The sequence below is a fragment of the Salvelinus fontinalis genome, chromosome 11 (genome assembly GCF_029448725.1).
Source record: "Salvelinus fontinalis isolate EN_2023a chromosome 11, ASM2944872v1, whole genome shotgun sequence".
Classification (NCBI taxonomy): Eukaryota; Metazoa; Chordata; class Actinopteri; order Salmoniformes; family Salmonidae; genus Salvelinus; species Salvelinus fontinalis.
Window position 1 is genome coordinate 13,956,840 of NC_074675.1, and position 15,765 is coordinate 13,972,604.

At 41.8% G+C, this 15,765-nt stretch overlaps 2 protein-coding genes across 2 annotated transcripts; one reads left to right on the forward strand and one right to left on the reverse strand.

Moving 5' to 3' along the window:
* Positions 1-130: 130 nt before the first annotated feature.
* On the forward strand, positions 131-2,633 carry LOC129865096 (FGFR1 oncogene partner 2 homolog). The gene is made up of 6 exons (XM_055937579.1): positions 131-214; positions 1,169-1,322; positions 1,437-1,554; positions 1,699-1,841; positions 1,954-2,067; positions 2,184-2,633. The coding sequence occupies exons 2-6, from the start codon at positions 1,188-1,190 to the stop codon at positions 2,319-2,321; spliced, it is 648 nt and encodes a 215-aa protein (XP_055793554.1). The 5' UTR covers positions 131-214; positions 1,169-1,187; the 3' UTR covers positions 2,322-2,633.
* Positions 2,634-2,822: 189 nt separating this feature from the next.
* On the reverse strand, positions 2,823-14,906 carry LOC129865093 (transmembrane 7 superfamily member 3-like). The gene is made up of 12 exons (XM_055937577.1): positions 14,580-14,906; positions 12,608-12,762; positions 11,327-11,477; positions 10,682-10,802; positions 9,203-9,374; positions 8,890-9,067; positions 8,265-8,351; positions 7,743-7,823; positions 5,929-6,081; positions 5,686-5,783; positions 5,347-5,509; positions 2,823-5,231 (listed from the first exon to the last, which is right to left on the reverse strand). Exons 1-12 carry the CDS (start codon positions 14,746-14,748, stop codon positions 4,978-4,980), a joined length of 1,782 nt encoding a protein of 593 aa, XP_055793552.1. The 5' UTR covers positions 14,749-14,906; the 3' UTR covers positions 2,823-4,977.
* Positions 14,907-15,765: the final 859 nt, after the last annotated feature.

Consider the following 15,765-nt stretch of genomic DNA (forward strand, 5'->3'; position numbering starts at 1 on the left):
GCATCAGAGATGTTAAGTAATGTAATCAGTAACTGATTGGGGGAAAGTGTCTGATAGACCTAGCTATCCTAACAGGAATATAGAAGGAGGGGAGGCTATTCAGTTTGACCGCAGCGCTTGTAATCTAAAGAATCCGGAACGTGCCCATACATTTCCCAGACTGCAGCAGTAACAACAGGAAGTGTACCGCTTGGCTAAGGAGTTTCTCGCTAAGGTAAATCTACGAGTATTGGTTCGTTTTATGTGTATTTTCACTTTTCTTCTGACAGCTAAGTATAGCAACTTTTCAGAAAATAAAATACCAACATGAGACTCTTGCAGCTTTTGTTTGCTTGTATTTTCAGTGACCGATTCACCTGATTTCCGTAGCATTTAACCTAGCTACGGTAGCTAGCTAACCTTGTTGATTCGCTAGCTAGTATCTGACTGACAACTGCCTAACATCATTCCGATCACGACAGTCGGTAGGCTGTCGTAATTATCAACTAGCTAAAGTACCCTGTTCGAATACTTTGCAAACATCCTTTTGGTGTCCACTGGTCAGTCACTGGAAAAAGAGTCAGAAACTCTGAAGGTTAGCTGTATACCAGGGGCGTATTCATTACGCCGATTCTATTGTGAAACGTTTCCTAAACGGAAGCAAACGGGGCTGGACCTTCCTTATATTGTCCAGTAGAAACTCTTGTTTTTCTCTGTTTGCTTCTTAAAGGGTAAACGGTTTACGTAATGAATACGTCCCTGCTGACCGGGAAATTATACGAGTTAGCGAGCTACTTAGGCAGTAAAGGTACATGAATGAGGGTCCAGGTCAAATCATGATGTTTTAGTATTGTTTGGATATGGTGACTCTGTCAGGATTTTAGTCCATGCATTTTGACAAGCTCATATGCCAAGTATTTATGTAATGGATGCCAAGATGTAGCCTTGGATGCCAAGATGCAACTTTGCCTAAGATCTTAAGTCTTCCTCTAAGTTACATTAGGACTGATTTGATAAATATGGTTGGATCTCCCTCAAGTTTAGCACATACTTATACCAATCTAATGCTTTCAAATCCTTGAGGGGCAGTGAGCAAGTGCACCCTCTAGGGATAAGGGGGAGAAATTGAATGATGTATTCATGTTTGGTGAGGCTTTGGAGCAGCATCTTAACCTTATTTTCCTTCCAGTGTAATTTTTCAAACAGAGATGACGTGTTCATTAGAAAATGTATTGTCAGACGCCAAGTCGCTGGTGGAAAGACTTCGCAACCATGACAATGCAGCGGAAGTACTTATCGAACAGACAACGTCCCTTAACAAGAGGGTGGAGGCCATGAAACAGGTAATGCCAATGTCACTGGTGGTGCAGCTCTTTTGATTGGTGTTGAAAAGGGTACACACTTGCCTTTAACTGACCTTTGTTGAGTTGACTGGAGTTCTGTGTATCTGTTTGCAGTATCAGGAGGAGATTGAATCGCTGAACCAGGTAGCCCGGCATCGGCCCCGTTCCAGCCTCGTCATGGGCATCCAGCAGGAAAACCGACAGATCCGTGACCTACAGCAGGAAAACAAAGGTAGAGCAGTGAGTGTGATAAGCTGAAAAACAAAGGAAGCTACTCTATTTATTGGTTTCATAACAGGTATATTACCAGTTGAAAAAGTACCCTGTCTGGGTAAATCCATAGAAATGTGTGCATTTATGTCTTCTCTCCCTGCAGAGTTGAGAACCTCCCTGGAGGAACACCAGTCGGCCATAGAGCTCATCATGACAAAATACAGGGAGCAGGTCTTCAGACTCCTCATGGCCAGTAAGAAGGACAACCCAGCCATCGTCAACCAATTAAAGGAGCAGCACACCACTGTGAGTGACCCACCCTCTTCTAGTGTCACATCACACTCAGGAGCTACCCTTTCTTCTTGTATTGAGGAAGTTCAAAGCAAATATTTATATTGTTTATATTCTATGACTGCAGGAAATGCAAGCGCACATAGACAAGATCAACGAGATGGCTACGGTGATGAGGAAGGCCATCGAAGTGGATGAGGGGAGGTTGTGTGAAGACGAGGAGAGGATCAAGCAACTAGAGGTGAGTCACACAGTTTGTCTCTATTCTCACTGTTTACTAAAAGCATTGACTGAGTACTAACAGTACTACTATTTCAAACATACTGTTAAAAATGTATGCATGTTTTTTTTGGGCAGCTGGAGAACAGTGGTCTTCGTGAGCTGCTAGGGATCAGTCGAGAGGCCTTCCTACTTCTGACAAGAGAGGAGGCCTCAGATAGCACATCCCTGTCTGCCCTGTTGACCAGCGCCGACATCAGCCTCCGGAAGAGTTAGGCCCACACCAGCACTAGCTTGGAGTGTGTGTGTGTGTATATATGCGCCCCCACCTTGTACAGACCATACCCCCCAATCACCTACAGCCACACAGAGGGAACTCGACAATGAACGATGCCCCAGGTCATACTGCCTCCCACCTGTCATGCTACAATGGAGGTATACAGTAGGAAGCCTCTGAGACAAATGGGAAAAAATTACATGCATTTTTTGTCTTGGCACGCATTGTGCTATCTGATGAGCCTGTGGGGTTTTAAAGTGTGAATGAGTGAATGTGCTGCTCTTGAATGACAATAAAACACTTGAAAGAAACATGTTAAAGTTTGGCTAGTGCTCTCCAGCTGAAACCCAGTGGTGGAAATACCGTATGCGTGAACAGGACTCTTTGGAATGCACAACTTACTGTATGTAGACTGTCAATTGGACCTAATGGTTGCAGCATGATACATCACAACTTAACTGATGACAAACTTTGGGACGAGGAGCAGAGAAACGAACAAGTGATTTTTAGGAAAAACAATTTATCAAATTTCTCACACAACAAAAACACTATAGACAAACAGCCCATTTTAAAACAAGACATGGCACATAAAGGTAAGTACCTAAGAGCTGTAGTGAAAAATACTGAAAGGTAACCTTGACCTTTAAGAAAGCTTCATCAGTAATCTTAGTGCATAGAAGCATTTCCTAGTGAGGAATTTCAACAGTATGGCTATAATTTTACAATGTCGGCGCCCTCACACCCCTGTGTGTTTTGGTTTGGAAACTCTGAGAAAAGTAGCAATGGCCAGTTCTACCTGCATTTCAGTCTATCCCATCCTTGACATTGTAATCCTAATCTGAATCCTGTCAGGTGATTCTGCTAATCATAAAAGATCAATAAATTCCCTGTCAAATTTTAATTCAACATCCCGTCGTGTGCAAATGGCGAGGATTTACAAAATCACTGGTGGGATATTACACTGCATCTGATGATACCTTGCTGTTTTGCACAAGAGGGAAAATAACCTCTTAAATTATCCACTTAAGTTTCAATATTACTGAACATTTGGAGGAAAAACTGACATTGGTCATGGAATGCATTAATAAACCATGTCATGTGACTGAAGGCAAACTCCTGTACACATCATTAATGCCTCAATAAGCCAGCTTTTCATACCAAATCACATACTGGGTGGGTAATGAGAGAGAAAGAACATACAGAAAAAGTCCCACAAAACACATATTGGACTGCCTTAAAATCAGTGTTTCCCCTAGGTTCATTTAGCAACGGTGGCCCACCTCTGCTAAATTGTTGCCACCGCTGTAATAAATTGCTGAGACGCGCTTTTAAAGGGATAGTCATTGGCTCAATGATTGGAGGTCTATGGGAACAGCTGGCAGGACATTGTGCTTACAATACTAGCAATGCACCCACCCAGCTACCCTTGCACCACTGCTAAAAAAAGTCAGGGGAAACACTGAAAATGCTTTACCAAACGAAAGCTGGCAATAGAGAACATAAACAGCAGGCCCACTTTAATGAAGCGTTAGGCCACCTGACAGAGCAATAGAGGCTGTGGCACTTGTAGTTTGCTCTTCCTGCTACTGTAAAAAACACTCATGAATTGCTTAGCTATATCACCATTTCCTATAAACATCAGTGCTCAGGATCCACCTACCACTTGTGGTTTATGATTTTAGAGTGCTATCAAACATGTCCATGAAATCAAGAGGATACATTTTAGGCTGCAAGTTCCCACCCATACCACTAAGTGTTCGATTCAACAACTACGTTTCGCAAAAAGGGGCCCCAAAACACATGCATATTTTAATATAAACATCTCATATTTCTTAAAAATGTAATTGTTCATATTTGTAAAAAGAAAAGAAAAAAATAGTGGCCTCTAAATACACAGTTTTACAAAACATGGTGTAAAAGTGACCATTTTGCGTACGAAAATGTTGACAAAACATTAAAAACAATTAAGCCATTGGAGCCAAAATGGGCATACCCAGAACTCCCTGACAGTGGTGTCATACTCATTAAAACTCGGGGGACATATGCCCTCCAATTTCATTGAGTGGTATTAAGATAAACAAAGTATACTTACTTGTACACTAAAATGAATACCTACCAACCAAATGTTGCTGTCAAAGCCATCTCAAAAAGAGTGTCTGCATGATGTGTCTGCATCTTACTGTTCCAAATGTTTTCTTGTGCTTTTTAGTGGTATTAAAACACATATGTTGCCCATACCGGTATGCTGTAACCCTTGTTGTTTAAAGGCACTGTGATGTACTAGGGGAGATAGTGCCCAACTATTTTGGCACAATATTAAGTTGCAGCGGTAACAACTTCCTCAGTACCGTCTAAAAACATGCAGCCATATACCACAAGACTGAGGAAGTTAAACAAATCATGCTCGAAAATAATGCTTTGAAAATTCTCTGTGTGCACTCTGTGGCAAAGTTCCTCCCCAGGCATATAAACACTACTTTAATGGACTGTTACCATCATCAAAGGAATGAAAACATCCATTATCTGGCATAGAAAGACTCCAAACGCAATGGTGCTTCCCCTGTAGATAGAGAGCCCATGCCCCATAGCAACCTCCTAGTGGGGTGAATCTGTCTACCTTGCTGGGTAAAATGGGTCTAAGTTGAGTGGGTGGGTTTAAAGGAGGAGGGGTGTGCACTCGCCAGCGGACTCTCTCCTGCCAGTCAGCTGTCGGGCACGGGCGAGGAGACGGGAAGGGAGTGAGGACGTGTGGTGGCTTGGGTCCAGAACGTTGGTCTTGCGTCGCTCCCGCTCTTGCAGCCACATGAGGTAAGGGCTGGGGGGGAAGAAGGGCCGTGTGCGTTCCCGGTAGAGCTGTAGCACGATACCAGACACACCCAGAACCACCCACACTGTGATCATGATGAAATCTGGAAGACCAAGAGGACAACAGTATGTTAGGTTGAAAGGTCAAAATCGGGTGCACAACATATGGCCTGCCTGCAGGTTAAATAAAAGAAAACTCTCTGAAGTGATTTTACTCACCAATGTCCTGGAAAGGCACATCAGTAAAGGCCTTGCTGAAGTTGTCGTTGAGGAAGCGTTTGAGGATGTTAAGGGTGATGTAGGAGAGGCTGGTATAGATGTAAGCATTCACAGCCAGCACCACAGCATAGGCTCCAGCTACACCACACGTAGTGATGTTACCCTGCAGACAGACAACACCCACACAGCAATTTTACCCAGAGGCTCCATTTCCATATTTGTCCTCACAAATCTTTGAAAGTTCTAAGCCCTTCTTGAGTTTAAAGTGGGAGGGGACTATGGCGTTGAATTGGACAACCACTGTAAAGAAAGTGCAGAAGGGCAGGGATCAGGGCCTACCTCTCTTGGCCAGCGGACAAAGAAGAGTGGTACCCCCACCACGATGCAGCTGAACGTCACCCAGAACACCACATTCGAACGGAACACCTGTATGTCACCTATGGAAGTGATGAGAATTTTTTTTACAACGTTGTCACAATATTTTCTGTGTCATACAACATTCATCTGATTGAGCATTATCCTGCTTGAACTAGTCAATCAAATAAATAATAATCTGACATAGGTGTTTTTTGGTTCTTTTACCGACAGGCGTGAAGAAGACAATGGAGGAGATGAGGAACCCCAACATGAGACCGACGACGACGACACAGGACATAACTGAGCCGAAGCGCCACCAGCTCATCACCAGGATAACTCCCCCCACTACGCCAATCACTGCTGTCAGGGTCAGGCGGACTGCAGGGAGGAAACACAGACACTTCTGTCAGGGTCAGACGGACTGCAGGGAGGAAACAGACACTTCTGTCAGGGTCAGGCGGACTGCAGGGAGGAAACACAGACACTTCTGTCAGGGTCAGACGGACTGCAGGGAGGAAACACAGACACTGCTGTCAGGGTCAGACGGACTGCAGGGAAGAAACACAGACACTTCTGTCAGGGTCAGACGGACTGCAGGGAGGAAACACAGACACTTCTGTCAGGGTCAGACGGAGAGGGAGTTGGAAAAATATCTTTATTTTTCATAGAGCTATAGAAGAATGAGAACCTGAGCTTCTGGCAAGAGGTCCAACTCAGACTGACCCCAAATAAATGAAAGCAAGTCCAGGAATTTCTCCATCAATTCTAAACTCAACTGCTCTACAGATAGATTAACATTCTTTAAATTGTCTTTACACTAAACCATGTGCTCTTCAGCATGATGGAACCCGTGCGCCAACTTAATTACTGGAACGTGCTTTTACAGTGAGATGTTTGTTCTATGCAGAAATGTGTTGTTTCACACTGAACTGTGTGTTGTGCACTGGGGAAGTTTCCCATTGCATCCTGGATGAATTCTGCCACCCATCCATCAGCTCCACCACTGACCAAATCACATTAGGGTTCGAGTGTGTAATTCTGAATTCATACGCTCACCGCCATCCTCTATGACTAACACATATACAAGCCAACACTGACATCACCTTGCATATGGGGAGCACAAACACCCATGCAAGCCATTCTAGGTTTCTCCAAATCAAAATACACAAACTGTAACATAAGCATAAAATGCATACGTGACATGTTTTGCTCTGCCTTTTAGATGGCATGTGGGGCGGCAGGTAGCCTAGTGGTTAGAGTGTTGGGCCAGTATCCGAAAGGTTGCTAGATCGAATCCCCGAGCTGGCAAGGTCTGTCGTTCTGCCACTGAACTAGGCCGTCATTGTAAATAAGTTTGTATAAGTTTCTTAACTTACTTGCCTAGTTAAACAAAGGTTACATACATTTTTTTAAATGAAATATCACTGTAACAACTGTACTGATTTAGCACTGGCTAATCTGATTGCATTTCCCAGTTAAGGAGACCAACAGGAGTTTCTTTCAACTGAGCTGACCTGATTGAATCACAGAAAAACTCTATGCTTTCAGGGGGCACCGACTGGAGCTTCCAAATTAAAATAGGATAATTTTGGGGGGAAATCATATTGATATGGCATGACTATCTAATTCGCATTTCTGAAAGACCTGTGACGATTAATGCAATTTGTCTGGCCGCAAAGCCAGTTTGTATGGCTAATTTCATTCCAAAATACTGTATGCTTTGGAGACGCATTAAAAACTACAGAGGGAGTACAGAGATAACTGAACAAGCATGACGAATTAAAAACTACAGAGGGAGTACAGAGATAACTGAACAAGCATGACGCATTAAAAACTACAGAGGGAGTACAGAGATAACTGAACAAGCATGACGCATTAAAAACTACAGAGGGAGTACAGAGATAACTGAACAAGCATATGACCAAATAAATTGAAGCCAATGTTTACTATAGAAAAAAAAAACATATTTAATATCCTTATCAACCTGGCTGACAAGGTCAACAATCTTCTTATGTTCATTAGAAATCACTTAAACTTACTGTCATAGTCCAGTTTTGTAGTTCTTGTGATCAGGACAAAAAAAAGGAACGCTGCAAAGCCAAAGCCCATACAGAATAGCTCTAAAGAGAGAGGAAGATAGAGAGGGGAACAAGGGAGGAAAGTTTCATACGGGAGAGCAACACAGTAAACACATATTTTCTAGCATGACATCTACGACTGGTTTCCCAGACCCAGATTAAACGTGCTACTGGACTAAAAACATGACCAGCGAAAGGTCTATTTATTATTTTTCTTTCACATTATTTTTGCCCATTATGTGGGAGCCACAGTTTACAAAAAGACCTTTAACCTCCAGCCCATATTTTCATTAGCTGGCTGGCATGAACTTTAAATGAGAGTTGGACTTTCACAAACCATAAATAACTGGGATGCAGCTAGTTGGGAGCGGCTATTTATTACTGGTGTTCTACAGGGAGGAAAAGCCCTGGACTTCCCAGACGTATCTTCCAATGATGTAGTGGAAAACTTGGTATGTCAACACTTGTTTCCCCCCTACTCACCACATTTGAAAAAGCGGTGCCCACAGAAGCACACGAAGAGGCCAGCTAAACCAGCGATGGTGAAGAAGATCCTTGTGGATATCTTCCCTAGAAGAAAAGAAAGTACATCAGCCTTTAGTCATTCTGTCTTTCCCCATAGTTGGTCTAACTTGTTGTTGGTCAAACAAGAGACACTGTGTCAACTGTTTGTCTTTTTTCTCCTGCTCTGAAATTTCTTATTGCTCAAATACAGTGTGTTACTGTTGACAAGAGTTGACATATTGGTTCATAAGTCAGTTGCCAATCAAAATAGAGGCTGAAATCAGCTGACAACATATTCCCAGGGGACTGGTGTTGATCTTCCCTGGTCTTAAATGCATGCTGTCCTTCAAGGTGCATTCCATAAGATTTCCACGGAAATAGCCCTCAAGGTCTCAGCCAGAACAATTGCAGTACAGTAAACGTCTTCTGTGTAGAATGACATTATGCTCTTCTTCCACTCAACAACAAGTCTCATTGAATAAGGCCCCGGGAATTCAGACAGGAATACTCAGATATCTTTGGAAATGTCTCCATTATAGACATATATTGACTGACGTTTCCCTGCAAAAAGACCCTTTGGCCCAGTGCTGGTTGTCCCACTTACCCAGAGTGTCACAGCCATCCAGAGTGGAGGAGAAGCTGCAGGCGTAGGTGTGGACAGGGATATACGAGGAAGAGGTGTTAAGCACTGGGTCTCCGACTATGACAGAGTAGATAACACCCTGGCCCGGGATGGAGCTAAACACTACCTCTGTCTTATCATTGGATGATAGTGTCATGAGCTACAGGGAGAAAAAAAATGAGAAAAGCTCACCATACCATTACACCACAACCAGCAAGTTTACAGTCTACAATCCTAATCTGTATTTTTATACATGTCCATTTTGCACTACATTCACACTTATCTATCAACTCACCCTTTTCCCATGCTCTCTCATGGTCTGCACATTGGCCACACTCTGGATGCTGGTGATGAGGCTCTGCTCTGAAAGGTCGCTCTCAGGCAGGAAGTACTGGTAGATGTCATACCTCAGGCGCCATCGAGTGTTTTCACCTACTTCAGTGTCACAGGCGGGCGGATTGGAGCCCCTGAGGAGGTGAAAACAGAGGTCAGTTCACAATGGATTCTGAAAGTTTTCTTTAAAGTACGAATACGCATTTGGGGAAACAGCACCACTGTTTGCCCCCCAGTGCCTTTGTTATTGTTTTGTTGGTGAAAACAGAGCAGAGAAGAGTCTGGCAGTGGGGTAAAAAAGAATGCACTGCATATTTGGCTGTTCTATCGCGTATACAGTGATGTCAAAGGAGAAAAACAGTGGTTGTTTACAGTAACTTCTCTGTTGTTGTAATATCCTAAACGGACATGGCACTTTCGCCTATTAAGGATTCTAGCTTTAAACAGAAATGTTGTAGATTTTTTCTATTTAAAAAAATTCAACATTTTTCACAATGAAATAAGATGGCTCAGAAAAGCCATCACAAATAATAATAACACAGCAATATGAAACTGCAACAGAAAGGGCCGGAGTCTCTTTCTTTTTTTAAATACAATTTAGAGACTACACAAAATAAGTGTCCCCATCACTGTCTCATTCCAAATCTTTGTGACTCTTTTTTTGTTTCACCACAGACTACCCCAGACCTTCCTAGACCTCTTTGGTCTTTTGCTTTTTGAGTCACTGCTTTTCAAAATCTGTTTATTTTTGTTCCTGGTAAATTTAGATACAGTTCAGTCTACAGACCACAGGCCAATGTTAAATTATAGCTGCTTGATGCACAACAGGAAGTGTGTTTTCCTCTCTGCAGTCTGCTTGGCCCTGACAGAATTTTGTGTGTGTTTCCACTCTGCGGTCCGTGTAATGCGAGTGAGTAGGTACTGTATGTGGAAATACTAAAAGCCAGCACTTCCCATATCCTGGTCAACCAGATCTGTTTGGGCTGTCTTGCCAACTCTTATGATCATTATCACACCATAGCCTGATTAATAGCAACAACGTATTTTCTTTATTTACATAAGAAAATATCAATGATTTCCCTCTCCCAAAATGCTGAAGCGGTTGGGTTGCAATCACTGTACCTCTCCACTTGTGGGTAAATCTATTTTCTCTACTAAAGCACATTCCTAGCCAGAGCCCTGGCATTAAAACATTTCTTACTCTGCTTCCACCACAACGAAAGCCACACAAATGTAGGACAGCACATAATGCACTCATTAGAATGCATTGTCTTTCAGGCACAGGACAATTTATTTGGCTAATTGTTGACTTTTCACCAGGGTTAACTTTAAAACGTATAAACAAAAACATATGCAGTGCCCTGCCACACATTTGTTTGCAGTGAGACAGAAGTGATTAAATCCAAGATGCTCATACATAAACCCTCTAGTGTGTTGTTACCTTGAATATCCAATATTTGCAGGTGCAAAGCGGATAGTAGTCTCAAAAATGTTGTAGTGGAGATAGACATTTGGGTCAATGTCCAGGTCAAACTCCAGATTACAAGCTCCAGGGACTGGGTCTGCAGAGAGAGAGAAAACATGTCATTAAAACCAGCCAATCAAGTCACTGTTTTTTCTTGAAGTCCATTGACAGTGCAGTAGTAGCAGTAGCAGACTGTTGAGAGTTTGTACCATTGGTCTATGCAGATGGCCTACTGGTGACTGTGGAGAAGTTGTAGAGTGCAGATTACTCTACACAGATACAATCATTTTGGTGGAAGACAAAACAGCTTTGAAATTTGTTCTCAGTTGACTATTTGTTTTGTTCAATAATCTACCTGACATTCTTTGTTTTGGGGTTTGTTTGAAACAGGCTCCACATCTACTAGATACTCTTGCTATTGTTTTGACATGGTATATGGAGTGGTTAAAACAATGGTGGATTGAGGGTGAGTAGTGAGAGGTAAAATATCCTGGAATGCTAACAGTGATGTAAGGCAACATACTGTAGCCCCTTGACAGATAGTGGGAGGCCACCTAAAATTGAGAGGAATTGGTGGATTATTTTGGGAAGCGGAGATGGATGATGGAAGGGCATACATACCAGAGCTGGTGTAGGGGAGGATGACCCCAGTGCCAGCCACAGAGTCCCCATCAGGGGCCAGCAGGAACCAGGAGAGCTTGGTCTGACCGGGAATCAGGGGTGAGAGAAGGCCTGAGTCCACCGCTGTTAGAGAGAGGCCCAGCCCTGGCATCTGCCCAAAGTAGTCAACCAGACAACCAGAAAATCACTCAAATAGTCAGTCAACAACACAGCCCTAATCCATCCAACTCAGTCGCCAAACCAAAGCCTGAAATCCCACGAAGACCCGTGTTCTAAAGCTCTAAGTCAATCTTAAGTTGATTTCAATGCACTGATTTGCCTGAAAGTTTCAGTTGCTCTCAATTTTCTATGTATCCTGGCAAATAATGTCTCCATTGTGAGTAACTCTAACGTAGTAGTTACCATACTACCACCATGTTATTACTGCTTTATTCAGTGCTGTAATGTAAAGTACTACTGAAATATGCACAGACGCCCGACTGACCACCTCTTCTCACCGAGCTGTAGGCTATACCTGCCAGATGGTTTTGACAGACAGTGGAGAAAGGACTTGTAGTGATATTCACTTCCAGACGACACTCATTAACTGTCTATGCTGTGTTTGGTACATTTGCCCCTTAACAGTTGGGGACAGTTTTCATTGTTGACTTCACTACAGTTTACTGCTTTAGCCTATTCCCACCATGAGTTACGACTACTTTGACTTACGACTACTTTGACTTACTTGTGTTACACCTACTTTGACTTACGACTACTTTGAATTACTTGTGTTACAACTACTTTGAGTTACGACTACTTTGAGTTAGTTCAAAGCGTTTTCAGTAGAAAGAGGGAAAGGCGTTCACAAAGTTTTCCGTCAGCACCAAAGAGCTTGTGACCAGCCTAACACATGACCACAGCTCTACTCAGAGTGTCTGAAAATCTCACAAGACTCTGCCGCAAGTGGGTCACTAGAAATGTGTGTGTGATAGGGTGATTGGCGATTGTTTCTTCACCCAATCCTTAGGATATCTGGGACCAAGGCCAGGATTGGCCATCTTACCCTTGCCTCATGCCCCATCTTCCTCCCATGATGAGCAACACGTCTGGTTCCACATCATCTGACTTCCCTCCACAAGTCAGTGGACCAATCAGTGCCAATCGTGTGTGTGTGTGTTTGTTTGTACATGTTTGATAGGGTAATATGTCATATTGAATGAATGAACATTGACCTGAATTAGACTATTACATAAATCTATTTTACTGTGAGCATGTGTGTTTGTGCGTGAGCCAGTGTCTTACCCTGGTGTAGGACAGCGTAGCATTGCTGTGCTGTGTGTGGAACTGGAGGGTGATAAAGGCCACTTCAGGGGGGATTCTGGAGACCACTGCCTGCACTGTCTCGTTCTCATTCACATTCACATTCTGAAAGGTGTTGAACAGGAAAACCACCCGATCTGAGAGAGGAAATATATGTTACAGCATTATCCTCCCAGGCTATCCACAACCTGTTACTAGGTTCAATTATATACAGTGATTCCTAAATTATTCACACCGTTAAAGATGAGCCAAAATGACTGTATAAAATCGAAAAGTCAAATACTGAGCTACAGTACATATATTCTATGCACAACAAATTTGGAAATTATATTGTTTTAAACTAATACAATCGCTCAGAGAAAGAGATTCTGTTTAACTAGTAACACTTTTTTCTCAAAAAGGTAGTGGTAAAAAATATTGACACCGCTATTTTCAATACCACTCAATACCTCACCTTGCAAGGATAACAGCACTGAGCTTTTTTCTAAAATGTTTTATGAGTTGGCCACCCGTAAGTAGGAATGTCTTTCCAGTTCTGCTGTTCTGATTTCCGTTGACGGCCCACTGATAAATCTCGCACAGGGTCCCGTGACTATGTGGTTACCCCTGTGGTTGTGACAACATCATCCAGGATGTGAGCTTATAGTAAAGTACATCTGAGAATGACACCTTTAATCCACAACATATACCAAAAACAAGGCAGGCCAGATTATTGTATTGTAACTATTGTGACAACAAATAGACGACTGGTTGTTCTCACTGATTGTGTATTACACATGCTTTTTCACTTTATACTTTCCCCATCCTTTGTACAGCCTTCTGTCTACTTTTCTGGTCTCTCTGTCTGTCCATACCTCCTGAATTGTCACCTGTCTTTCTCACCGGTCTCTTTTCTCTCTCTCTCTCTCTCTCTGTTGAATCTTCCAACACATGTGATGGTTTGTCAGGGTACAAGGGTAATTTGCACATGGGTATACTGTATTCTCATCGTGACCGATTTAAAGGTGAGACTGAAAAAGAAGCATGACTGCCATGATGGGTTCTTTTCCATTCGTTTAACATTCGTTTAACAAAAAAACGTAAGCAGACAATTCCTAATGCCTGCTGCTTTCTCAAGCATTAAATATGTCAATGGCATCCAACCTGTTCACTAGGGCCAATCCAAAGACGCCTCACTAGCGACCATTTCACTTGCAGTGTAATTAGCCCTACATTTCAATTATATGTAGTAGTAAAGGAATTAGATTCCATGAGAGAAATATCTATTTTTGAATGCTGTGCATATTGGCATGGCAAGAGTGGGTGTATACAATCAGCATTTTATCCTATGTTTAGTGTAGCATTTGCATAGCCTATACAACCTGGGTATGAAATGGAGTGAAAGATAAAACATATATATTTTTACCATGAACAATAATAGCCTTTTTTGAAATCCCAGACTAATTCCACATAACTATTTCACTGTTGAAGACATATTGAAGTGTTTTGCTTCCACTTTCCCAGCAACTCGTACAACTGTCTTCACTTCATCATAACCCAAACAATAAGGAGGTTTAATTCCATTGTTTGTTTTTGTTGATATGAGTCTTTGTAAACAAACAATGCCATTTCAAAATACAACTAGTTAACGTTAGTCCATGTTATGGACTATCAGCCCGTGCATCCACAGTTCCATCTATGAATTTGAGAGTGGTTCATATTTCTCCAGCCTCAATGTGAAGACTAACTGCAACAATAGGTAACATCTCCAAACATAGGAATGGTTAACAATTCATTAAGTTTGTGGAGTTGATATCTCTGATTCAAAGAAGGCGTATATATCTTCTTCATATAAAACAATAAGACGTTAGCAAGAGTATGATTGGCTTTCAGCCAGCAACCTTCATGTAATCTGAAAGTTATACAAATTAATCTCTTGCCAATTGTATTTTAAAATATTAAAAGCACGACTTACTTTCCACTTGTGCTACAACTCCATCACAGACCAAGACATATAAAAATATGTACATTAGCCAGGAGGACGGCATTTTCTTCAGGCCCACGTTCCTACTTCCTAGTCTGCTACATTCACTTGCAACACAGTTGCTGAGATATTCAATAAAGGCTACAGGCCAGTGCAACATAATGTGGCTACAAATTCGTTTTCATTGCTGTTGTTGCTTCCGCGGAACAACTCCAACCATGTCCGGTCGCTCAAACGTACTACGAATGTCAACTGCTGCAAGCCACTTCCTTTCTCCAGGAGACGTCAAAACAAACTGGGCAGGTCCCAGTCCCTAGTCCTAGCGGGCGTTCCAGAGCGCATAGAATGTAACCTCGTGCTGGGTTTACATTTGTCCAATCACCGAACAAAACAGCAACTGGGTGATTACCAGGAAACCAGTTTTAAACATATCTGTAGCAAATTGAGTTACAAAACCATGATGCATCTGATAAATCAACTATCATTCTAAGGACTAAGATGTATCGTTTTTGGCAAACGTGTATATTTTGAATCCGTTTTTAACTTTCTACAGAATTTTGTAAATTTTCATACCAAATTCTCATTATCGAAATGCATCCAGACTAAATTCTCGTGTCCAGAATTGTATACAATTTTACTTTAGAAAAACCAAACTTATTTGAATAAAACACAAAATATGTTGCTGTAGTTTGTCCATAAATCATAAAATGTAATACACGTTGACATTTACATTAAACTATCATATTTAGTTTTATTTACCTATGATGCATCATTTAGAGTTGTAGAGGTTAAGTAAATGTATTCATTTAAATGCCTTCAGAATGAAGTTCTTATTCTCAATCACCCACTTTACCGCAACTGACCTTCTCATTACAAAAACGGCTAAAACACTCAAACTGGGAAAAAGTCTCATATAATTGTATAGGTTTTTTATAATTACATTTATTTTCAGTGTTATGATTAACTCAGGCTTTTTTATTTGGCGAGAAATGTGAACAAAATATTAGAATGGTATTGGTTTATTACTTTTTTGGACTGTTACGGTAATGAGAATTTTGGGGAAATGTAGGTAAAATGCACAATATCTGATCAAAAAAAACATAATAATAATTATGAAACAGATACAGTGCCCTCAGAAAGTATTCACACACCTTGACTTTTCCACATTTGGTTGTAT